The sequence below is a fragment of the Barbatula barbatula genome (assembly GCF_947034865.1).
Source record: "Barbatula barbatula genome assembly, chromosome: 22".
NCBI classification, from domain to species: domain Eukaryota; kingdom Metazoa; phylum Chordata; class Actinopteri; order Cypriniformes; family Nemacheilidae; genus Barbatula; species Barbatula barbatula.
In genome coordinates this window covers 9,860,973-9,886,155 of record NC_136785.1, presented here as the reverse complement: position 1 = coordinate 9,886,155, position 25,183 = coordinate 9,860,973, and the positions used below count along the sequence as shown (strand labels likewise).

General features: G+C 38.9%; 3 protein-coding genes across 4 annotated transcripts in view; 1 reads left to right on the top strand and 2 right to left on the bottom strand.

The window, feature by feature from the left end:
- Positions 1 to 314: 314 nt before the first annotated feature.
- On the top strand, positions 315 to 5,322 carry ppp1r14ba (protein phosphatase 1, regulatory (inhibitor) subunit 14Ba). Of its 2 annotated transcripts, none has more exons than XM_079486743.1 (5): positions 315 to 454; positions 899 to 1,092; positions 3,704 to 3,787; positions 4,131 to 4,163; positions 4,326 to 5,322. In XM_079486743.1, the coding sequence occupies exons 2-5, from the start codon at positions 904 to 906 to the stop codon at positions 4,407 to 4,409; spliced, it is 390 nt and encodes a 129-aa protein (XP_079342869.1). In that variant the 5' UTR covers positions 315 to 454; positions 899 to 903; the 3' UTR covers positions 4,410 to 5,322. The 2 variants fall into 2 exon arrangements, with proteins under 2 accessions (XP_079342869.1, XP_079342868.1); XM_079486742.1 differs by lacking the exon at positions 315 to 454 and adding an exon at positions 584 to 753.
- Positions 5,157 to 7,637, bottom strand: fkbp2 (FKBP prolyl isomerase 2). Its single transcript, XM_079486741.1, has 6 exons — positions 7,349 to 7,637; positions 6,765 to 6,925; positions 6,572 to 6,684; positions 6,297 to 6,343; positions 6,015 to 6,050; positions 5,157 to 5,608 (listed from the first exon to the last, which is right to left on the bottom strand). The coding sequence occupies exons 2-6, from the start codon at positions 6,921 to 6,923 to the stop codon at positions 5,547 to 5,549; spliced, it is 417 nt and encodes a 138-aa protein (XP_079342867.1). The 5' UTR covers positions 6,924 to 6,925; positions 7,349 to 7,637; the 3' UTR covers positions 5,157 to 5,546.
- Positions 7,638 to 15,196: 7,559 nt separating this feature from the next.
- The window catches only part of pcxa (pyruvate carboxylase a), a 93,082-nt gene continuing 83,095 nt past the window's right edge, over positions 15,197 to 25,183 (bottom strand). Inside the window, exons 17-21 of the mRNA XM_079487100.1 lie at positions 24,541 to 24,785; positions 21,837 to 22,016; positions 20,498 to 20,746; positions 20,212 to 20,352; positions 15,197 to 17,546 (exon numbers count right to left, since the gene is read on the bottom strand). Coding sequence (XP_079343226.1) covers positions 17,295 to 17,546; positions 20,212 to 20,352; positions 20,498 to 20,746; positions 21,837 to 22,016; positions 24,541 to 24,785 — 1,067 coding nt within the window. The 3' untranslated portion in view covers positions 15,197 to 17,294. The remainder of the gene's footprint in view (positions 17,547 to 20,211; positions 20,353 to 20,497; positions 20,747 to 21,836; positions 22,017 to 24,540; positions 24,786 to 25,183) is intronic.

The window sequence follows — 25,183 nt, the reverse complement described above, 5'->3', positions numbered from 1 at the left end:
TATATATATATATAGAGAGAGAGAGAGAGAGAGAGAGAGAGAGAGAGAGAGAGAGAGAGAGAGAGAGTGTATATATATATATATATATATATATATATATATATAACAATACTATATACTTTTTAATGTGAGGGTTAAAAGGTTAATAAAGGGATATCAAATATGAAATAAAATAATTATCTAATAGATCCCATCTGAGAAGTGTCCAATCTCTGTTGACCCATTCAACTTTACATAATGCAGAAAGGATGGTAACTCATTTGAGTAATGAGTCGTTAGGCTTCAATAAATCACATAATGCCTGATTTTACGACAAATGATGAGAGAGTTAAAGGGACAGTTGGCAGAAGGGAAGAAAGAACATGCAGAAGATATCTGATGTGGATGGAATAGTCCACAAACTGGAAAGAGGGGGGTGGCCTGCAGGGTTTAACATATAACACTTCACTATATTGTATGTTCTTTAAACGTAACATTGGTCTCTAATTCAATTAAACATGACCGCCAAATCATGCAGCATCCATTGTCAAACTGTGTATTGGTCAGCTGGTATAAAGGTTGAAAGGGTACGTGGGGGTATTTCAGCGCGGACACTTGGAGGCGCCCACAAGCTGTCCTGTGAGAATTGATGGAGATTTGGAGAAGATGGACTTTGATAAAGCCACAACCACACAATGAGTCTAATGAATTCTTTTGCTTTCTAAGGTCATTGTATGTCTGATCCAGATCTGCGGACTTGCTATCTAACTAAAGGTCTGTTCGATTTAAGAAAAGGGGCCGGCACTTTTTGCAGCATGCAATGGATGCGCACATGGCGGAACATTAGTGGCCAGCTCTGTCTTTTACATTGATGCTCTCATTCATTAAGCCATTCAATCCACCTCAGCTTTTTCATTAGGGACAATGGCAGCGGTAACGAGTCCGGAAACGACAACTCAACCCCGGGTCTACTTTCAAACACCTCCCGGTACCGAAGAAGTTCCACAGAAGCAAGGGCGAGTGACCGTGAAATATGACAGGAAAGAATTAAGGAGGAGGCTGAATCTGGAAGAATGGATAGTTAGCCAGTTAATGAATCTATATGACTGCGAGGTAGGACACATAACATTGTCATTGCTTTGATCGTGTCACATCCTTTGTTGCGAGGAATGACAGGTCTTTCTTTCCACCGCTCGCGCACCGGTGTTCCTCTTTTGTCGTGTCTATAGTTTCCATACTATATTAAATCTATGGTTGTTCACAGCCACGTGACATTTAATAATTCCTTCTTTCTTGATTTTAATAGTTGTTGGTCCATGGTTATGCATTTACACATGGAAGGGCGTGGCATGATACAAGTACAGACAAAGCCGTAAAACAAAGCTGAGCAGGTGGATTAAGTAAAACACTGTTAAACACCGAATTCGTCTATTATGCGTTTTGCTACCGACCAGTATTGTTTGATCAAAGAGTGGACTTGATTTATATGTTAGTGTCACACAGATCTTTTTAGGGATGCAGTGGCTCGTGCATGCACACTGTATGAACAAAGACACCGACATGCAACATATATCCACAAATTAACAACACAAATATTCCTAAACACGATCTACATGTCTAATGCACGTATAATAAATGACATCAAGTCAATGTTTTTTTGTCTTTCTGCATCCCTCTGGGATCTGGAATCACCCCTCTGGCCATTGTGATGATGTCATCTGTTAAGACATGTAAAGCATGCTTTACTTTGAGCTTGACTTAACCTCAAGAGCTAATATATCTGACATGGATTATGTAAAGAGTAACTTTTTTTATTTTATTTTTCTGAATGCCCATTTCACCCCGGCAGTAGGCTTCATCTTGAGCTCAAATATGGGAATCCACAGTGCTTTGTCTCATTGATATGCTACAGAGTAGCGTGATTCTATTGGATTTGTTTTATAGCTTACTGACTTCTCTTGAATTCCCATTAATAGATGATTTCAGAGTTTAAGGAGACGTCCTAGCATACTATAATAAAATCACGCTGTTTTACCTGCAAAATGTCATTCAAATCCCGCAGGTTTATAGTATATTAATGTGGTCGGACAGGAGAACCAGAGCTTTTTATATTGCTAGTCACTGCAATGTTTGCTCACCAATTAGGTTGATGTTGATCTTAAATCACAGTGGCCCTCAGCTAAACTAAAGCCAAATCTTGTCTGCCTTAAAGGATAACAATGCACTGTGACAAACATCATAACACAATTTAAATGATTTTCAGCATTGGCCTTTACTCAAGACAGCACAGGAAAACATTCACTCTCATAACAGCTCCTTTTGTTTTATGATAAAATTTGCAGCTTTTAAATATATTTTCAGCAAAGCTCCTAATGTATGTTTCTTGTGATTTTTACTTAGTAAGGATTGTTTGCATTCAGCTGATCGTTACTGCAAAATAAATCCCAACAGGGTGCTCAGGGCCAACATGAAGCAATACACTGCTCATCAAATAATGAAATGCAACCACCACAGCTGCAGGAACAAATGTGGGGATTTGGTTGCCTGGGGCAACAGTCAATTACATAGTTTCAGCAGGAGCCATTTAAAAAATATCTGAACGATGCAATTAACCAAACACAATCGACTATTGTAGACAGGCAGCCATGTTAAAAAGATTTATGCATATTCCAGTCCCAATACGGTAAAACCATACAACAGTCTGCAAATTTTATATTACGGTGGATTAAAGGTATGAAATTTAGCGCCATCTAGCGGCAAGGTTGCGAACTGCAACCAACGGCTCACCCCAAACCCCCTCTGCCTTCCAATCACTGCAGTGGCTGACAAAATAACCAGGATGTCGTAATGTTTTTGCTTCTTTGCGGGAGGAGATAACGTAGTTACGAAACGCGCTCTGTAGAGCAGTTTGTCCATTTAGGGTAACATGGCAAATTGCATGTAAGGGGACCCGCGGTGTATGTAGAGAGAAATAGCTCATTCTAAGGAAATACAAACAAGCAAGGTCTTTATAAACATGCATTTCTGTCAATAGATCCTCCAAAACATTACACATAGCACCTTTAAGTTTCGTGTTATTACCGGAGTAACCAATACACCAGGGAAAGTGAAAATGTCTACATGATCAAAGTTTGGTGAGCTGCTCAACAATATGGGTCAACGTTAAGAGTTTTATAACAGACCTGCTTTCTGTGTGACTGCGGTAGAACAAAAAAACTTGTGACAGTTCCTCCCACAGCCGATTTTTCTCCCCCATAAACTCACAGATGGAGCCTAATAGCCCTGCAGACAAAACAGCAAGTGAATGTGTCTTTGACAAAAAGAACTGTGATAGTCAGCTTGCAACAATAAGCCAAGACATAAACTCTTTGGTAGAAAATGTGGTAGAGACAGAAGGTGTTACGTCCCATCAAGCTGAAAATATATCAGACAGTCTTTGAATATAAAGATGACAATGTTCTCTTTGCGAGCTGGAAGGAAGTGAATGGAGACTGTTATTGTCACAAGCAAACACAGCTTGAGTCACACATGGATGCTGAGGATCAGCCCATCCTGTTCTATTAAGAGGATGGCATAGACAAAAGCAGATGTTCCTTTATTTCTAGTCAAATGTACAAATATTAGCTGACCATTGGTCTGTAGCTTGTGAATTATTTATATTCTTTGCCTATTTTTCACAGCTCCTGTTATTTCTCTCTCTCATCGGTTGTTCTGTGTTTTGTAGGAGGACGAGGTCCCCGAGCTGGAAATAGATGTGGATGAGCTGCTGGATCTGCCCAACGATGTCGAGAGAGCCATTCGAGTGAAGGTTTAATCATAACTCTAATACATTAACTTAGTCCTGTTAAATCCCCTAAGAATATTAATTTTTTACCACTAGACTTTTTCTGTTTCTGCATCACATTGCCTTACAAGGCATGCCTCTGACATTTGATATGCAGGTGGTTTTATATTTGTCGAGCTATTTTTTTCTGCAGGAGATTTGTTATTGAGAATAGATGAGGCTTTGTGCATTTCTTCAAAATGTTTGAGGCGTTTTACATCAGCCATCTGCTTTGTTAGCTACATACAGTTCAGAAAACCTATTTTAGGGTGTGATGTGGTGTAGTGAAGGGTATTGACATTAATACCCTTTTCATTTTTTTGTTCAGATGCTGCTGGTCGATTGTTACAAACCTAATGATGTAAGTGCGTTTTGAATATTAATAGCAGTGCTAATTTGCTCCATTACAGTTGGAGACGTCGATTCACTCATTACATTGTAATTATGCTTCAGTTCATAATGCTGAGGACAGAAATGAGCAAATTCATTCTATCGGAATTACTGAATTAATGACCACCCGCAGGATTTTGTGGCGGCGCTGTTGGAGAAAGTTGGAGGCATGCAGAAACTCAGCACTCCCCAGAAGAAAGGTGAGCTGACGCCATGAGGTCACACCAGCTCCCCTCCCACCACCACAAAACAATCCTGTCACTCCAAACCCAGAGGAGAAATGCAGGCATGCAGACCCAACCACTATACCAGTGTCTGTCAAACGGAGCTTATCTATAGGAGTCCAGCTAAGCCAATGTCAGCTGCAGGTGGAAAACCCCAACTGTTTAATTTTGTCTTAGTACTGTCTCAGCATATATTACATGTAGAGAGTGTGGTAGTGTCCTTTTAGCTTAAAACTTCTGTGGTGATTTAGGGAAAGGATTCGAATGTTGTGGAAATGGTTGATGTTACGGTTACACTGTTCACTTATACACTTCCTTCAGAGCCACTTGACTTGGCTTTTTGTGTCTGTAGTCAAGTAGAAAACTAGAGCAAAGCTGATTTTTCTTTTTATGTCAGTCTCTCACTTCTGATGTCTTTCGTTGAGGGCAAATTTCAAAGTTTTGAGGCAAGAAGTCATTTGTTTTAGATGTGGGGGTATGTAAGATGTTGTTGATGGGAATTGGGAAGAAGGGGGGGAGAAAATGTGAACGGTGTGTTTTGTAAGCCATTTTTAATCTACCATTTTTAGGAAAAATAATGACAGATCTGTGTTAGTACTACTGCTTTTAAGAATCATTTGACTTAGGAAACAAAAATAAAGCTAGTTTTATGAAGAGTAGCAATACCAATTGAGTGGATTTGCCAATTTGTTACATGAATTAAGAACGGCAAGCGCTAAATCAAGGTCAAAGGCAGAATATCTTTTGTAAATAAAAAGTTTATTTAAATTCAAGTGAACATGATTGAGAAATACATCTCTTACTGATCAGAACTTGTTGGAATGGCAAAACTGTACCGTGTGCACTCTCACAAACAAAAATGTGTAGTAAGGCTCTCAAATAAAGAATGGTGCTACATACATGTCTAAAAAACAGTGTGTTGCTTTTTTCTTTAAAGTGAAATCATTGTAATTTACAAACGAAGAGTGTTTCTGATTTTCTATTTTGCCTCTGATGCCCACCTGAACATTTTCTTGTAAACCCCAAATTGATATGCATGTATCATAGACATGTTACAGTGCAGCCGCAGTGCTCTGATCTTATTGCAAACACACTGATTTTAAGTGCTTTACATGTCCTCAAATCGCTCACTATAGGTCAGATCTTCTCTCGATATTCAACAGCTCAACTTCAAAAATGAGTGTGGCTCCACCTAGTGAAAAAACATGTTAAAGTACATCTCCATTTTGTGCAAAATATTAAGTACAAATTCATCATTTACTCACCCTTGAGTTGTTCCAAATCTGTATGTGTACCATGTTTGGAAAAATTACAATGGTAGTCAAAAGTGCCCCAGAACTGCTTACTTTTCTACATTCTTACAAATATCTTCTTTTGTGTTCAACAGAACAAAGACATTTATAAAGCTATTTTTCCCACTATGGTGGGAACTGTTTGGTTATAAGAATTCTTTCGAATATCTTTCTCTGTTCATAAGAACAATAAAATGTATACGGATTTGGAACAACCGAGTAAATGAAGACAGAATTAAAAATTTTGGGTGAACTGTTCCTTTAAGATTTCAAATGTTAAAATTGTAATTGTACATCACATCTTACCTGGAATTTTAGGTGGTGCTCCTCTGTCACCGTAACCTGTAGTTCATAAACAGTTCTTTGGTGAAGATTAGGTCAACTTTTAAATAAACTTTTCTATTTTGACAAAAGTGGAACGATAGTGGAACTCTATTTGCTAGTTGCACAAGATGGCACCATGAGCTTTTATCGTATAACACTGGATTTTTAGCCGACCCTGGCGTCGCAAAAGCTTGCCGGCGCCATCTTGGGCAACTAGCCCGTTACAATAGAATGTGATTTTTATAAATGGCACTTTATCCTCACCAAGCTCAGAGGGTATAACCAGCTTCCTCTTCTCACCCTCACACATTCTGTAAATAAAAACATAACATGTTAAATGTTCTTTATTTAAGAGTTTTTTGTATTTTCATAATTAACCGTCTATGAACCAGAGAACAAGAGGGAGTAGGGTAGGAATGAGATAACACAGATTTAATTTGAACACACTGCATCATCTCCCAAATTAGTTTCTTCTTCTTCTTAAATCCTTAAACCTGCCTGAAATGTACGAAATAATATAAAAATATGATACCGCTTACCCCAACAAACCCTGGTCCCATCCCTTGATAACCTGCCCGGTGCCAAGTGTGAAGGTGAAGGGCTGATTCCTCGGGATGCTGCTGTCAAATTCTGTTCCATCTTCCAGTTTCCCCTTCAGGTTGGAACAGAAAGTTGATAAGACCATATGTTTGACAATGGTTAATATTTGGATCAGAACAACCGGATACTTACAGTGTAGTGCATGTTCAGCACGTCTCCCTTTCGGGACTTAATAGGACAGTTGTCCACTCGTTTCTTGATTCCTATCTGTAGTTTTTTCTTTTCCCCCGCATGCACGACCGCCATGAGGATGGACATTAGTGTGACAGCTATCACCAAACACAGCCTCATGTCTGGGAACGAAAATGATGCAGCTCAACAAACAGAAACGAAACTTTTTATGAATAACAAAATTATAATGGGAAGCTACGAAAATGATTACTTCCGCACATGCGCAGTATCTCCACACTGAAGTACACGTTATCCTTTGGCTTAAATAATCATTTTCCAAATCAAGGTAAAACAATGTTGATATAAAAATATTAAAATCACTTTAGTCTCGCTCATAATGTTCCTTACTGTTAAACCTTAATGGATAAATGTAAGTAAATTTGCTATATGCTGATTGTGATCACAAACCTGCTATGCTACAATGCTCTGTTATTTTTCTCTATCAAAATCTGCATTGGCAAAACGGCCAGATGTAGGGCACAAAATGATGCTTTATATAAATAAATCGCGTATATAATATATATATAACCAAATGTTTGAATTACCTGTAATCTGAGTGTAATACTCTGTCCTCCCGAATCGCAGTCCTCACTAGGAAGTGACGTCAGAAGCCCTGCATGGCTTCCGAGTTGCTTTGCAAGTTGTGATGCATGTTTTAAAACAAAAGACGGGTGTTCAGGAAACAGGTCATTTTATTTCAGGACGATTAAATACGAGTGTCAATAAATACAGACGCGTCAATATTATAGGTGGCCTTGAGAAAACATTCACGTGATTTTAAGGGACTTGTATTCTGCTTTACGCTGCAGTTGTTTCGATTATACACGCGGGGGCGATATTTCCTCATTTATTTCCGTACATATGTTGCAAAGGAGTGGCTGAACCCAAATTTTATGGCCTTCGAATTATATATATATATATATTTGTGTTATTTTCTTAGGAAAAAATAAGCATTTCAATGACTCCAGATGTACAAAAGAATACAATAAAAAAGTGTATTTATCAATCGTACCTTTTATATCACAAACATACGATTCATTTATTCCCTTTAATGAGGGTTTAATAATAACTACAGGTGGCAGTAATCTTTTCATGGACCATGGCACATACTAAACCCTGAACAAAAGGACCACCATAATCACCACATTCTTCCCTGCGGAGAGGTTTCTCATTTAAATCCCACGTGTCACGTACTGTGTGACTTTACTGTATGTGACTGCAATAAAAAAAGGTTGTCGTTGCTGTGGGTGACCAAAGGTGAGCAGACAGCCTTCATAGTGCTGTCATTTGACTCTCACGTGGCTTGTCTCACTGTGATGGAATGAATGCAAATGAGCTACTCTTTCTAAAATCATCTCTTTTCCCCACAAGCGCCCCCTGGTCCCCAATAAATCACAACCGACTCAGCCTATGTGCGGGTGTGTGTTAAGTGTGACCTAAAATGAATAAATTATTACAGTCTGCAGCAGATGTGCAGTAATCACGCAGTGCCTACCAAATGTTGCCATCACAGATCGGTTCAAATTAATTGAGGCCGATATGTTCCCTTGTCAATTTGTTCATCACTCATTTGAAAATCAAACACTGTTTATGTTCTACATATAGAACGAGTTCAATGTTTAGCAGGAGCCAGAGCATCTGACGTTAAGGCAGTTAAAAGAATGTACTGAGAGTAGGTTGCTATGGACTAGCTGGTTGTCTATGTGTTGCTCAGCTGGCTTAGTTGAGATGAAGCCTGAACCCTTCTAAAACCAGCTACGGATGAGCCAAGACCAGCAAACCATTGAAAACACAGATAAGACGTATAATGACATTAATAAAAGTATTTTGAGATATGTATCTCGATGAAGTTTGCTCAGCCTACAAGCTATGGAAGAGCTCCACCCAAATCCTCTTTGCTTTCCAGGTAGTCAATTCAAAAACTGGCTCATGCCTATGAAATTTGAACCCCTGGACTTAATTATCTCATGCAGTGCTTCATGGGAGTGGGCGGTGACAACCGAGCTCCTTGGGCACAATTGTGATTACCATGGTTACGTCAAAGTGATGGTGACTGATTCACCTACTAAAAAAGTTTGTATAATAAATCAGATGTACAGTGAAATGAAATTGACTTCTCAGTTTTTCCCCGAAGCTGAGAGTCTATATACAAAAATACTTTGAATTGTGTTTTTGCTTCTTGTATTCTTATTATGTGCATTAAAAGCTTTTCGTTATTCAGCACATAAGTATGTCGAAATCATCTTCACAATGATGCTTTTGCTCTCATACACGTTTTTACAAGTCCTTTAAATGTTCAAGTACAAGCCGGTCCTTTTAAGTCCTTTTGCAATGACTCATGAATTACTGGAGTAGTAAGTCATGTACATTTTAAGGAGACGGCCATACAAACAAATCTGCCTGGCAGCTAAATGCCTTTCTCTCTCTTTAATACTGACACAATCCGAGAGAACAAGGGTTCATTTTGTGGCAGGTATGCTTAAGTGTTTCTCTGATTTATATTCTGACTAATCAGAAGTTGTACAAAACATTCAGCCAATGTAATTGACTACCTACAAACAATGCAAATATAATCCAAACACAATCAAAAAGAGGAGATGGTAATTGTGTTTGACCTTGTAATGAGAGAACGGATTCAGAACGGACCGATAGGCTCAAAGGTTCCAGTGAGAAGGTAAATAGAAGCAATAAAGGATGGGAGAAGGTCATTTGTGATTGTGAGTAATTGATGACCGTTTCCCGTTTCCTTGTCCTGGAGCTGCACAGGTCATTGATTGGACACAGGTATCACGGCTCCTGCAAAATGGTTCATATTCCTCTTGCAGTGAGACAGTACAGCCCAAAGCAGACAGTGACTAATCAGGTAAGAATGTATCTAATGATAACAGTATAAAATCACATTGGCGGAGAGATTGGATTTACTGGGCTGGTGCAGAAAGCACATCGGCTTCTGTGCCCTTCAGGATAATAAATGTGCTGATGAAGTCCTCTTCAAGATCTCTGGAAATAATGCAGCCCTGGAAGACACTTATCTGCTTCGGCGGCTCTGATGTATCATGAGGCATCGCCACATTATGCAGGTACCACGTAACTGCAACGCGCACTGCAAACAGGAAGCGTCGTAGATGTTTCAAAAAAATAATAAAATGATCAACAGCATTAAACTAAACGGAACACTCGCACTTGTCTCGTGTCCCGTGTGTGGCTGCATTAACGCGCGAGGTGTGACCTTTTCACACGTCACCTTTTCACACATCACAGTTCCATTGAGCTCCTCTCTGAAAAGGCTCACAAATTGGACTGTGCACTCGCTAGGAAAATTTGGGCAAATGGCTTCATATTCAAGCCACTCAAATGAAAAGTCAATTAGGTATTTGCACTGCATTCAGTAAAGGCAGCTTCTCTCTACCCCCTGCCGTAATTCTACAGGGTCGCCTTTAGAATAGATTCATGTAATGAGAAGCTGACACTGGACGGTGCTACATTACTGCCATCTCGGTATATGGCTATAGCTTTTCAAAATATGATCACAAATTAGACAGGTATAAATATTTGTTTTGTTTTGGGGGAAGTGTTTGTATACAACGTACAGCAGTTAATAATGCATCATATCATAAATGGGCTGATTGTTAATGAATACATCCAACACAGAGCGTTTCTGACACAGCTTCACACATCGTTGTATTTTTGAATAAATTCTTCATAGTAAGATTTACATTTTCGTATTGAGTGATGCAGAGATGACAATTTTTTAAGGCCAACCCCGGAAGTTAGCTCCGCACTGATCTAAATCCTTGGTGTTTCGAGTCTGATGTCATCACGCAACCGTGTTGTTTGGCAAATTTAAGAATCATAGGTAGTTTAGGTGGTTAGGGTTTCGTAAAACCCACTGGGTTCCTTCACCCGAAAGCATCCAAGGACGCAAAGAACGGAGTTGTGTTCTCGCGGAGAGCAGTCTTGCGAGAACGGAAGAACAAACTCGGATGGATGTCCCGCAATGATTTATGGGACGAGTCGGTTTGGTAAGCGCAAGTCTGCATTCAATGCATCCTTGAAACCAAAAACACATCCAGGCACTTTCATGCATTCTCTGTTCTCGTGAACTGGAACCGGACTTTGATGGTTATTGATGACGTAGAGCGAGAACACGAGGACACAAGACCACTGAAGAACGCATTGGTTGATTGAGCCTGATTAAATTACACACAAAACAGCAATGAACACATTTAGTAACAAATGCAGAAAGCAGAATAATTATTTATCACCATCACAGCTTCACACATATTTGTTTTTACAAATTGTTCAGAGTTACATTTACATTCAGAGGGCAGAGTAATTTATCCCTATCAGGCCTAACCACATAATGCTTGCTAACAAGAGTAAGAGAAAACACAAAGGTATTTATAATGTGGTTCATTTCATTATTGATACTGCATTTATCATAACACAAATCGCTTTGTGGTAATGGGTCTGAATTCTCTGTTGAGACTAAATATTGCAATGCATGACTCTAGAAATCCCCAACTCTCTGAAAATAAATAATTTTAGTATTTTTGTTGCTGTCAGTATAAATGAGGCTACAGTTCAGCCCCGGCCTCAAACAGCTTGTTCAACTCTCAGCTGTATAAGAGCTGACTGCCTACCAGCATTGGGACGGATGAGTGGACACTGCTGCCAGCAGCACCCCGAGGATGAGAGGATGCAAACTAAATCTCTGTTCAACACACTTGCACTCTTCCATAATCACGTCCCCTCAGCTCTGACACGCACAAACCAGTGACTCAGATAAGGAGACAGCGTGAAGGACAGACAGACAACTAGAAACGTCTTAGTAGCTGCGAGCCGTAGATCTTCAAGTTGGGGATTTATGCCAGGCTAGCGGCTCGTGTTGGATTAGAAGAACTCGGGCACGTCCTGAAAAGAAGTTTTGAGTTGTTTCTTTTTTGATGATAGTATTACTCTCAGGACTAATAGGGGTTGGAAATTGTGTCATTTTAAGATTCACACAGCAAGTATAAATTAAGAACTACTAAAGAAATAATAGGTACGTTTATGTGTCTATTAGCATTACCATATATCTCAATAGCAACCACTCAGCTCAGTACCAAGGTCTATAGCGGCTATTAAAAGATTTGCACTAAAGAATCGTGAATGCTTAAAGTGATATTTCAGAGGCAAAACTAAATGTTTTATTCACCCTCAAGGCATCCTGACAGAATATGACCTTCTTCTTGAAGACCAATGCAGTCGGAGCAATAATACCATGTATCATTTTTTCTTCCAAGCGGTAGAATGGGGGCAATTTATTAAGCTCCAATATGTGCACCCATCGATCAAAGAATGGCTCGACACGGCTCAGTGTACTTAACAAAGGTCTTCTGAAGCGAATCGATGCGTTTGTTCAAGAGAAATATCCATATTAAGAGCGGAATTAACGTTGATGTCTAGCTTCCGTTATCCCTCGCCTGCGCATGAACCTGAGGCTTGTTTTGCTGGCAAATGATGCAGATTTGTTCTGGTGACAAACGCGGAATTCTTCGTTTTGGTCTAATAGGATACCCTGTTCTCTGTTCGGGAGCTATATGATGCCTTGAGGGTGGGTAAAACTTGGAGACATTTTTTGCCTCTGAAATATCGCTTTCAATCGAACCTTTTGCTATTGTATGATGGTGCATCCACTAGATGTCAGTGAAGGTCAAAGGCGACCTCCATATTAGCCAGTTGAATTTTTAAAGGAACAATATGTAAGATTTTTTAATTATAATATCCACAACATACTAGCACAGTGTTGTATATTTTGTTCACTTACGTTGTTCACAAATGCTGTCAAGCCAGAGAAATTTGTAATATTTTCCAGTGTAATTGATTGCACAGGCCTACTGTGTTGTCAAAGTACAAAGCAAAAAGCACTTTTTATTGCTTACAGATATTTGCAAAACCCAGTGACAAACATCAAAGGTGACTTATAATAATGATTTATGGCAAAAAAGAAAAATCAAGAAATATGGAGATACAAGGTTTCAGAAGGCAAGCAGCGATATGCGACCTCTAGCGGCGAAAATGACATACTGTGCCTTTAATGATGAGGAGTGATGAAAGAAAAGGCCACTCATGAATATATAGATCAGTGACAGTGAGGTATCACACAGTGCCAGGGCAAATCTTTGAATATTCATCCCTAATCTATCACTGTACCTACAGCAGAGTGCAGACAAGGGTTACCTTGAATGCTAGAGAACCCTCTTAAAAGGAGCTCTCTTACAGCCGAGAGGAGCGAAGAATAATATGGCGGCCTTCGGGGGTTATCGTGATAAAAGACACAAGAAAAGAGATGAGAAACAGGTAGCATTTGGAGGAACAGGGAGGTCAAAAGAGTGTTAAGGGACGAGGCGGTAAAAATATGAGATTAAAGCAATGAAAACAGGATTGTGGGATTGACAGGAAAGCGGGCGAGAAACATTGATTGAAACATCAGCCGATAAGAACGCCAGCGTGAGTAACTGGCAGATGACTGAAGCTAAATTCTCGGATCTTGAATAGAAAGTTAATCTAATAATGATTAAAGCTGTGCAATTAATCGAAAGTTAATCGTAATCGTCAATTTTGGTCTTCATCAATTACAAAAACAACATAATCGAGCAGTATTTCTAATTTTCTGTTGTTTTAAAGGTTCATGAGTAATCGTGTTCAATAATCGGGATCTCAGTATTGGCCAAAATAATCTTGATTATGATTTTTGTCATAATCAAGCAGCCCTAATAATGATGATAATCCATTTTATCAAGGACGTACGGCACATTCAGATATAAAGCTACTTTTACAGTTGGGTCACTTGTATGTTTTAATTAAACACCGTTGAAACGTCATTCTAATATTAGCAAATTTCATTTGACATTTCTGAGTCATTGTTCCAATGAAACACCCCCACCTTCACCATGTTTATGAGATAAGCATCAAATGCGACACTGACCAAGACAAAAATCCCTGCAGAGCTTCACCCAAAGACAGTCAGAAGCAGCTATCAATCCATCAGCGATGTGAATAAACTCGCACCACACTTCCTGCCGGAGCAGAATGAGTGCACAGGGGAGCTTCATCCGTCACTCCTACAATATCCCACAATCATATACTCAGTTTTGCCACAAGCACACACCAATATGGACCTATCATTCACTAGTGTTGTTGCATACTGACTTTCACTAATCATGTGACTGCAATAAGATAATGCATTTAATTATGACATGATGAATATTATAAAGGCTAGTGTTCCTATAGCTCAAATGGTACAATATTGTGAATAACACAAAAACTTGTGTTCAATTTCCAGGAAACACTGACAATGGTGTATCAAAGTATGCAATGTTCCAGACAGAAAAATGAAAACAATTGATCCTGCATGAATTTAATTTGCTCATGCTTTTTCATAAGTGGAACTTGAGAAAATGATTGATGATGTGTCTAAAATGTAAGAAACTACGTTAACTTCTTGGTTTTTCATATAAAATGACAATTTCAGAAATGTTAGGTTTTCAGTCAAAACTTGACATGCGTGGAATTCTCAGAGAATGTATGTATTAACAGTATATGTAAGCATCTTTTTATTTTATACTAAACCACTCATGATAGAAAATATCGGCCCATGCACAGGTTTACTATTTCAAAGAGAACAAAATGAATGCGTTTTGGATGTGACAAAAAAGCGTTTTTGTTAGATAACATACTTTGTAGCATTTCTGTGAATTAAAATGCATCAACCAGAACCAATAAAACTAGAAACGGAGACGAGATAATTCTTTATGGAACATCATTTTTCAATTATTTTAATGGTTACAAAATATATAACAATTGACTTACCTGAAAAACTATGCTTTAAAAATGAAGATTTTAAATATTCAAATATTGACATCTGAACTATCATAATGGTGAAAACCTTGACTTAAGGTTGACATTTGCATGGAATAGCCAAAAAGCCTTGAAATGAACCGTTGAAAGAGTTGTTGTTTCTATAACCACAATCACTTGCTTAATTCTTTTACATATTACAGTAGAAAGCCGATATCGTTCAGCTTTATATGCACATTATTTGCAGGCAGACGATCAATAAGCTTGCGCTTACACGAGGCATGTGATGTCATCGGCATGTGAAAGCACAATCACGGTTATTGATCAGTTCTATTTGAATCTGACGTAGGCCACTCTGCTCTCGGAGCAAATGTTGACTCCTGGTTTTGATGTTGGCTATTTTTAATGGTGTACTTTTGTATTCTCATCTATCCTGACTCCAAATCTTTTATCGATTTATCAAGAGAATACAATTAAACAATCTCAACCAGATTAATTATTGATTATCCATAAGGCCTCTAATGCAAAACATCACAAATGACACAGACAAGTGACAGTCCAAGATTTTCTTTTTATTCATTGATATATAATTTTTTTCTATCATAAAAGAACATGAGAGTATGGTGAATTAGTACTTGCATATGTTATAATTCTCAACAAAACAGATGGAAAGAGATGAATTCACAGAAATAAAGACATTCGATAGACTGATAATAAATGCTATATTAAAAGGCATCACATCCAAAATGTCAAGCAGATTAGTTCCAGTTCCTTAAAGAACATTCAAGTTCAAAGATAGTTATATAATCTATCAACACAGAAACATTTGACCCTGTTAGTTTCAATTATCATTGTGTCTAATGAAAAAAAAGATATGAGCCTACAGTACGCATCAGCCATGTACCATGCTATAATAAGACTGGATGACCCATTTAACAACTTTGATAAATACTGCATTGTTGTATTGCCCGTATTTACAAAGCCAGGCTTCATCCACTATTCAGCTCAAAACCTCTTATGGACCAGCAGAGAGGGTTACCAGGACAAACCAACAGGCTTTATTATGCTTCCATTGCTGATAACATCAAGGGCTTCTCCAGAGCACCCCCGCTTGTGCCCCCCATAACACATACTAGAACCAAATAAAGTCGAAAAGACAACAGAATGCCTCCCCCTCCTTTTGTTTCGTGATACAAGTCCTCGGTGTTCTGCTTGCTACTCCAGTAAACAGAGATGTATTTGCTGTCAAATATTACGAAAATCACGCAAATAACTGATGATGAGAATGGTTTACTACATCCAGTCACAGATGTTCACGGCTCTAATATCCATAATCGTGAGAAATCGACAACTCTTTCTCGCTTTCAAAACATCATTATCCAGCTTAAAGGGGCGAGCGCCGCATTTTTGAGTGTGCACTCACGTACATAAAACCATACCGCTGTGCAGTATGCTATTAGTCTTCGGTGAAGTGGTCAACGTAAGGTCGAGACTGTTATGGCCATTTTAGATGCCACCCAGTGGACCTCTTCTGTGGCGACAGTCAAGAATGCGCTTTCAATTACTTGCGCCGTTAAATCAAACCTCTCATTATCGGTTACAAATGATATCAATTGTGTTCGACAGGGGAAATTAGACAAAGCCGGAGAATACAGCTATTTGTGCTACTACGGTGGTCATGAGGCATCTGTTGCTTGGGGAATGTAACAAGACGGTGAAATAAATTCACATTAAGGGAGGGATTGAAACGGCGCGAGATGAGTCCTGGGAAATGACGGCCGCGTTTCAACCGACTGTGCCCTGCAGTCACCTTGGAGTCTATAAGTGCTACTTGACTATAAAGCTATCGATCGTCCTCGACGGATCTCACTGTTCTCCACAGTTGCATAAAACGCACTCAAGTCTAAGACGTCTGATCTATTTCTGAAAAGATCTGTCGTATTCACAGATTGTGTTCAAGGCCATTTTTCAAAGAAATTATGCCTCTTGAATTATCGACCAAAATGTTTGTTCATGACAAGGAAGCTATTCTGTATTTTACTAATATTTGTTTGCAGCTGTGCAGTAAAGCCATTTGTGCTTTAGTCAGGGGTGGGACTTCATTTTGGATGAACTGAGATTTTTTTAGCTCTCGGAAACCGCTTTGTAGTGCATTATGTAAACGATTGCGAAATGACGAAACGTACAGTGCAAGATATACACAAACAGGGCAGTATATATCTACTTAAGACTAATTCTGTCATTACTTTATTGCTTCATTTTAAGTGTAAATCTTTTAATTATCACTACTTTCAATTATTCTAATTAAAGACGGACAAACACTAACAGCTGTCAATCGAAAACAGCATAACACTAGTTAACATCCTCCTCACGTACACTCAAAGCGACAGAGGAGTGCGAATGACAAGTGCATGTGACAATAGATTCTAGCACAAAAGTAATTTTTAAATCGCAATGTGTTGCGTTTGTGACAGATTATTTTTTAAATAACCTGACCCTTCCACCTTTTTAATGCCTGATGTGTTCAAGGAAATAAGTCTGCCACCGTATGTACAAAACTGTGTCGATCTGTGTGTGTGTGTGTGTGTTTAGCCAAGGCGGGGAAAGGCAGTGGTGATGTGTCATGTTCCCTGCCGCCGGCCTTGAAATCTATTCAGTGATCTCCAGAATCAGATCATCTCCTTCAAGTGTGCTATCAGCGGTCACGTACACCTTAGCCACGGTGCCAGATAGCGGCGAGTTAACCACCATCTCCATTTTCATGGCGCTCAGGACGCAAAGTGGCTGGCCTTTCTCAACCCGCTGGCCTTGCTTCACTTTGACCTCCACTACCTTACCAGGCATGGGAGCGCCGATCTGTCCACGAACGTCTTTCAGGGCTTTGGGATGGAAATGCATCTCCTGGAGAAACAAAGAGTGTGGAATAGTATAAGAACGGTAGCACACAGCAAAACCTGAACTCAGCTTTAGATTTCTGCTAATGTTTATTATATGGCTGGTAGAGGTTAGATAAAACTGGAAATGTTAGATTTTAAGCAAGGTTGGTTGTTACCGTACAGGTGATGTTGTTATTTAAAGAAACACGTTGCGCTGATATTGATTTCTCAAACCACAGCAATGACAGTTTTTATTAAAGCCACAATATGGAAGAATTACTTTATGAAATATCCACAAATCACTTGCACAGTGTGATATATTTCATGCAGCTGTGTACTTACATTATCCCAAATGTTCAAATCCCTCACCTCCCTTGTATTGGCCACATATCAGCGCCACAATACCCTCAGTTTCCAGGTAAAATATAATCTGCGGGTTTACGTTGCATTACATTCCACGTTTCTTGCAAGCGAATTCATTACTATGACATAAAATTTAATTCATTCATTCATTACCTCATCCGTGAACATGATGGGGGATCTCTATATGCCCTCTGGACAGTGAAAATAATATGTCCCATAATTCCACTCTCCTATATAACGTCATTTACCTTCGCCTTTTGTTATTGTTTCGAAAGTGTTCAATCTAGCGGTCCAAACTTACATATTGTGGCTTTGATGTACAGTTTATATTAAATGTTTACAGTAACCGTAGGACTGACTTTTCAAATCAAATGAATTACATGTCACTCTGGTTAATTACATTCATCACAAATAAATATATAGATTTCATCTAGGGCTGGGCGATCTTTCCAAAAAAGCATATCACGATCTTCATAAAGAAAATCGATCCATGATCTGAACTGAAATACAGGGTTGTACATTACGTTTTTGCACATAGCACTGGTGCTACAGACGTTTGAAGTTTAGTAGCACAGGCCAAACAGTTGTACAGGTAGCACAAGTATAAAACGTCTGTTATCATCTTTAAAAAAACACAAATCCACAGATCATCACATAAATAGACTTGTTAACAACAAAGGACATAAAAATACTCTAGTAGCCTATTCCATAGTATTTACTAGCTCTACAGTAAACTGCAGTAAAATTCCTAGATAATATAGTGTCTTTGAACCTTACTATAGTAAATATTAAAGTATACTTTATTACCACAGTTGATCAATTTACAACAATTATAACACAATTTGCTATATCAAATACAATAGAACACTACAGTATTTTTTCATTCGAGCGTTTAGGTTAACCTGTGTTTTATTTTGACGGGTCGTCGGCATCACAGAAATCGCAGGGCTCTAGATATAGGCTATATGAACTAAATGCAGCCGGGAAACAGTTTCAGTCTATTTTGCGATTGAAACTTAAGTAAATTAGCTGTGTGCCATCGACTAACGTCACACACAAACAAGCCACCCTGTCTAAATCACTTGCAAAACTGTATTGCGAAAGTGATCTGAAAGCATGCAAAGCTCTCTGCTCTCGTGGTGCTTTAATGCCATACACCAATGGGTCTGTCCAGCACTGAATGTTGTTGAACGCACATCTTGTTTTAGACGACAGACAAAAATCACGATCCCCGCGAGTCCTAAAAGTTGATTGAGGACGCCTTCAAGATCGATCTCCATTTAAGATTGTCAGATCGCCCACCCCAATTTCATCAAGCATCTGTTTTTACTGAGAAAGCCACCCAAATTAAGACCATTCCAAGACACAACTGACAGAAAAGTGCCAATATATTGATTTTGACATGTATAGATTTATATTCTTACAGCCGCGTACAAATAAAGAGACCAGTTCAAAGAAAATTCTCAGATTTTCCCAATTTACTATTAATAGGTATGTGTTTAATACCTGTACATATTACAACAGTAATATGTAAAGGTATTTAGGAAAAGTTCAAAATATATATTTATGTCATAACCTTGATTTTGTTTCACAGTTTTCATGTGTCTTGTCATGCTTCAGTCTTTCACGTTGCTGTTGTGATGACTTTGAAGTACAGCACTAATAAAATGTATATCTTAAATGTAAATGTACTGTAAGCCATCACTGGTCTTTAGTCTAGGGAAATGTTTTTTATGCATTATCCGAGCTGTCGGATATCTGTAGCTAGTACGGGGTACTTCAGGGGCCATTCAACACATGTATTTTTACATTTAAAGACAGCTAGACTCAAGACGGATTGTTAAAAGTCAGACTTTAATAAATGTGACATGGCCTCTTAAAAGGCAGCGGTGTAACGTTAAGTCTACATGAACCAACAATTAAAAAATAATGCGCCCTGTGTCTGCAGCTCCTTATTTATTCTGTGCTGTCTGCTCTAATCAAGCGTGGTCTGATAAATGCATTGGGCCGAATCTGGTCTGACAGCAGACTCGTAATAATAGAACACGTAACTTTTTTATCGCTTTTTAATATAATAGAACACGTAACTTTTTTATCGCTTTTTAATATAATTAGATAAACGAAATAAATTAAGTTGACCGCACTAATCAAACTAAAGCCAAGCTTCATTAACAGAACAAATGACGTTCTGACTGTAATGAGGGACGGGGGATATGGCTCGCTAAATCGCACTCTCACAATTTTTGGGGGTCATGTGGTCATCCTATTTGGGGGAACATGCATGCAAACAAGATTCCCAACTTTTGATAAATTATTTATAAACGCACCTTCATTGCTACAGTGTCCTTGACCAGGACGGATCGGAGCTGACCGTTGAGCTCGAAGAACACCTCTCTCTGACCGGCTTTATTAAGATCTCCCAGAGCCAGAGCCTTGATGTGTAGCGTCTTGCCCCGTTCCAGCTCCACCTGAGACACAAAAAAAGAGCGAAAAAAAACCACAATTGACAGTTAGAATGTAGGAACATTTACAATAATGAATGACTGGAAAATGTGATGCTACTTCTGTTTGTTAAATAAAAGCGTGTTATTTATTGAAAAGCACCATTCCCACCTCAAACTCTTCAGCAATCTTGGGTCCGTCTAGGAAAATTCTGGTATCGAGACAGTCTACAGGGCCGAATGTTTTCGTGAATTCTTTGAACTCCTGAAACACTTTGGGGTACATGGCTGCTGACATCACATCTTCTGGGGTGATTTCGTCCCCATGGGCTTCTCGCAGCTGCTTCTCCAAAGCTTGGAAATCCATAGGGGGAAGTGAGGCTCCAGGACGTCCCTCTACTCTGGGCAGAGACTTCAAAACCTGACACAAACAAGAGGTACCCAAATATGTTTAAACATACCGTATCTCCAGAAATATCAGTGCAATATCATAGTTAAGCTGAAGTGCACATAAGTGGATGATGTAGGGAATCTGCAATCCCCTAAAGCCCCTAAATAATTTATAACGGATCATTACCAGAAGTAAGATTAATCTCTTCATACCGCTTCATTTAAAGGCTGAGGAAATCGTCAAATTGATCGATTCAAGAATCAAATACGACTAGCAAAGAATTATCTTTGTGACAGGATTTAAATATTTGTTGGTGGTCTGTTTTTAGATTTACACGGTAAACCTCAGCTGCTTAAACTGCTTTAATATGTAAGATTTTAATAAAGACTGAAATTTCCAAGGTGAAGAAAATACTGGCATAATGATGCGCAATATTAATGCTACAAGAAAACATGAAAAATGAGGCCAGTGCCACGATTGTTTGAATATGTTTGTTATGCAAAGCAGATGGCCTGAAATTCTGAGACATTCTAAATGAGCTGCATTCTTGCATGCACAGGAAAAAACAGGCATTGTTCCTATGTGATGCAACACATATTTGTCAAGGAAACAACTGATCTTGCACAGGAATGGCTGCTGGGTAATTGGGACGTTCAAGACAATGGAATTTTTTCCCCGCATGCATCTATGTCAAACAACTTAACGTTAGTGTACTCAAGAGACTACAGGCAGACAGTGAAAAACTGAGATAAACCAATAAAATCTCTTTAATGAGAGTGTTGGTCAATGATTATTTATTTATTATGCTCATTTTGTGTTCAACAGAAAAAAAAGGAATTTTTAAAGACATTTTTCCTACAATGGTAGTCAATAGTGGCCAAGTACTGTTTAGTTTCAAAAACATTTATACAGCAACAACGCCAGGGTGAGTAAATAATGACTGAATTTTTGTGTGAACTGTTCCTTTAAGCGTCGACTCTGTCCTCCACAGTAAACTGCTAATTTGCTGTAAAAATATTCAAACTATCATCTACACAGAAAAGAATAGTCAATTTTGTTGGATTAGTTTTATCTCTTTACATTGCAATACAAATGCTCTATACAGAGTGGGAGGTCCTACCTTTGACCTGAAGGGTTCAGGGAAGCCTCCGTGGGGGATGCCGATGTGCCCTTGCAGGAACTCCACCACGGAGAGAGGGAAAGACAGTTCATCTGCTCTCTCCTCCACCTCCGCCCGACTCAGAGAGTTCTGCACCATGAACTGCGCCAGATCGCCCACAATCTTAGAGGAGGGTGTTACCTGAAGGAAAGCCGTGAGATAAGGGAGAATGAAAAGACACGCTTGCTTAGACCTTCATCAATACATCTTAGCTCTCGGCCACGCTTATCCGCCCTCAGGCTGCCCGGCCAATCCCAATTTAAAATGAGAGAAGAGATGGAACGTGGTGATGAAGAGCAACACGGCTTAGAGAGCAGATAACATTAAGGATCACCCTCATCATAAGCACAAAAGAAAGGCGAATCTTAGAAAAGAACACAGAGGATCTAATGAAATCCAGCGGTAATGTTTCGCTTGTTAAGCAGAGTGCCGCTCGGGCCCCAATATTGACAATATTAACATGGAGGGGACTCCGAGGAGGAACGAGAAGAGAAAAGCAGCTATCTCCCATCATTTAATTAAGCCCAGGGAAATGAAAAGCAGCAGGCCGAGACCAAACGCTAACAGACGCCTTTGATTGGAGAAGATCAGACAGTGCCTCTCTGAAACACAACAGATAAGCTTTGTGTAAAGCTCTCCCGAGTTGATCTGTCTCGGGGCCGTGCGAGACAGGGACAGGATTATTTCTCATCCTCCTCCTCCCGCATTCATTTTTGCCAAGTTATTTTTTTTCAATTTCATCTGGAGACTGAGACGGTTGTAATGGAATGAGAGGAACGAGGAGTAGAGAGGAGAAACGAGAGGGTGAGCAATTAAATCCATGATTCAGAGAGCAGCTCTCGGGGCCACGGCGCTCATGATCTTGCTAGCGCGAGCGGATTTTGAGAATAAGGGCGAGACCCTTCGGAGCGCAGTGGGTGATCATTAAGCTCTATTTAACCGAGGAGAACGCTGCATACCAACCATTCAAACTCTGCTGTCTATGACAGTCACGTGACACAATTATGGCATATGAACCATCTTACACGTTTATATTTGTGAAAGAGAGCACTGGATGAATTTAAACATTACATTTCGAATTGGCGGGATGTAACATTCCAAACCTGTATGAATTTCTTCTGCAGAACACAAAAGATGATATTTGGAAGAATGTTGGTGACTGAACAATTTTGGGTCCCATTGAATTTCACTGTATGAACAAAACCACAGAAACATTTCTTAAAGTTTCTTCGGTGTTCAATAGATGCAAAAGTCATAAGAACACAGGTTGTGAATGGCATTGGGAATGGGGAGGGTCTTGGGTGGTATTGTCAGCTGTGATTCCCAACATTTCAAATTCAACTGATTATTATTATTATTATTACTATTATTATCATAACAGTTCTTAATAAAAGTGTATAATATTTAGTTTATCTTGTTGCTTACTGTTAAGAGCACTTAAAATCACATATATAGCATGCCATAAAAGCGGGACATTAGCAAAAGAGGGGAAAAACAAATGCTAGATAATTCACTAAGTCTTCAACTTTCTACTCTGCTCACTATCTGAGCTGCACATTAGATTAATAATAATAAAAATCAAAGCTATTAACATTATAAAAACAATCTTATACAAATATAAGATTTTAGTATTGTTTTGATTTCATAAATACAACAATTTAGATCTACACTGTTTGATTCATGAAACACATTTCTCTCATTATACCCACCTAAACATGTATAAATAAATATATAATTATAACCATAAATATAACTGAGAAATTATCTACATTTACATTTACATTTATTCATTTGGCAGACGCTTTTATCCAAAGCGACTTACAAGTAGTTTTTCTTACAGTGGCACATTACTGCAGAGCAATCAGGGGTAAGTACCTTGCTCAAGGGCACTTCAGTCATGACCTGCTGGCACTGAGATTAGAACAGGCAACCTTCTGATCACAAGCCCAACGATCTAACCACCAGGCCACAACTGACCACTGATCTGAAATACTACATGTCAGTGGATTTTATGGTGTTAATTATATCTTATAAAATTCTCAGATTCTCTCTTTAAAAGCCATAAAGCTGTCTCTTAAGAAATGCTTTTTATTATTTGAAGAGTTGGAAGGTTTTCAAGCTAATTCATGCCAGAACCCAGATTCAACTGAACTACTTATTTCCTATAATGAATCTATTTCACTACTAAATCAAATGACAAAATGCTTCAAAATGAAACCCCTATATTGAACACTCCCCACTACCAATTTGTAGTTCAAGAGCCAAACAGTTCAAGTTTTATTTGATAAGTGTTACCAGCTTATATGTAGTTAATAAAACGCCTACATTTTGTGAGTTCCAGAAAATAATATGTTATTTCCTATAAACATAGGTTTCAATAAGTAATGAAAGTTAATTCATTTCTTAAGTAGAAAAGTGGACTTGACACTTTTGCAAGTGTTCATTTACTCCAGCAGAATGAACGTTTAGTACACAACATTTATACTCCGTATTATTATTTTGTATTACCGAAAGTTATCAATGTTATTTTTTGTTCCTCAAGCGTGTGAGACAGAGCAAGCGTGGAAAAAGCATAGATCTAATGGACTAAAAGGTTGGCTTTCTCAGGCTTTTAATCAAGGCTTGACTGAATACAACAAAGCACATCATTTCTAAACACACTCACTTTGATGAGGTCCCCGAGCAGCTTGTTGGATTCTACATATGCTTTCTTCACCTCCTTAAACTTGTTCCCCAGCCCCATGCTGTGAGCTTGGAAATGAAGGTTTGTGTACTGGCCACCAGGGATCTCATTCTCATAGACATCAGCATTCCCAGACTTCATGGTCGCTGTGCAGTCAAATGGAGCATAAAGGCCCCGGGTCACCTCCCAATACTCGCTGTAGTCAAAGACCTTCTCAAGAGAGATGCCTGAGAAACAGATGAGGGTGAGAGAGAAAGAAAAATGTATAGAAGAGAGAGCGAGAAAGAAGAAGAGAGAGAGCGAGAGAGAGAGTTACTGCCTTGTGACCAAACAGCCCTTTTTGGCAGTGCCAAATAATACAAAATAATAAACCACATTTTCTTAACTGAATACTTACATCCAAAATAAACAATTGAAAGAAAATGGAAATTCTTCACCCAAGGGCAAAAAAACTATTACTCAATAAACCAAAAAGATCACCCGAATGTGAGCACTGGGTAAGGTGACAAAGTCGACTGAAAGCGGCTCAGAGGAAGGGAGACATAAATGTAGACAGACAGACAGGAAGTTAAATGGGTATAGACAGACACAAACTGACAGATCTACAGGTCAAAGGTCAGTAAAA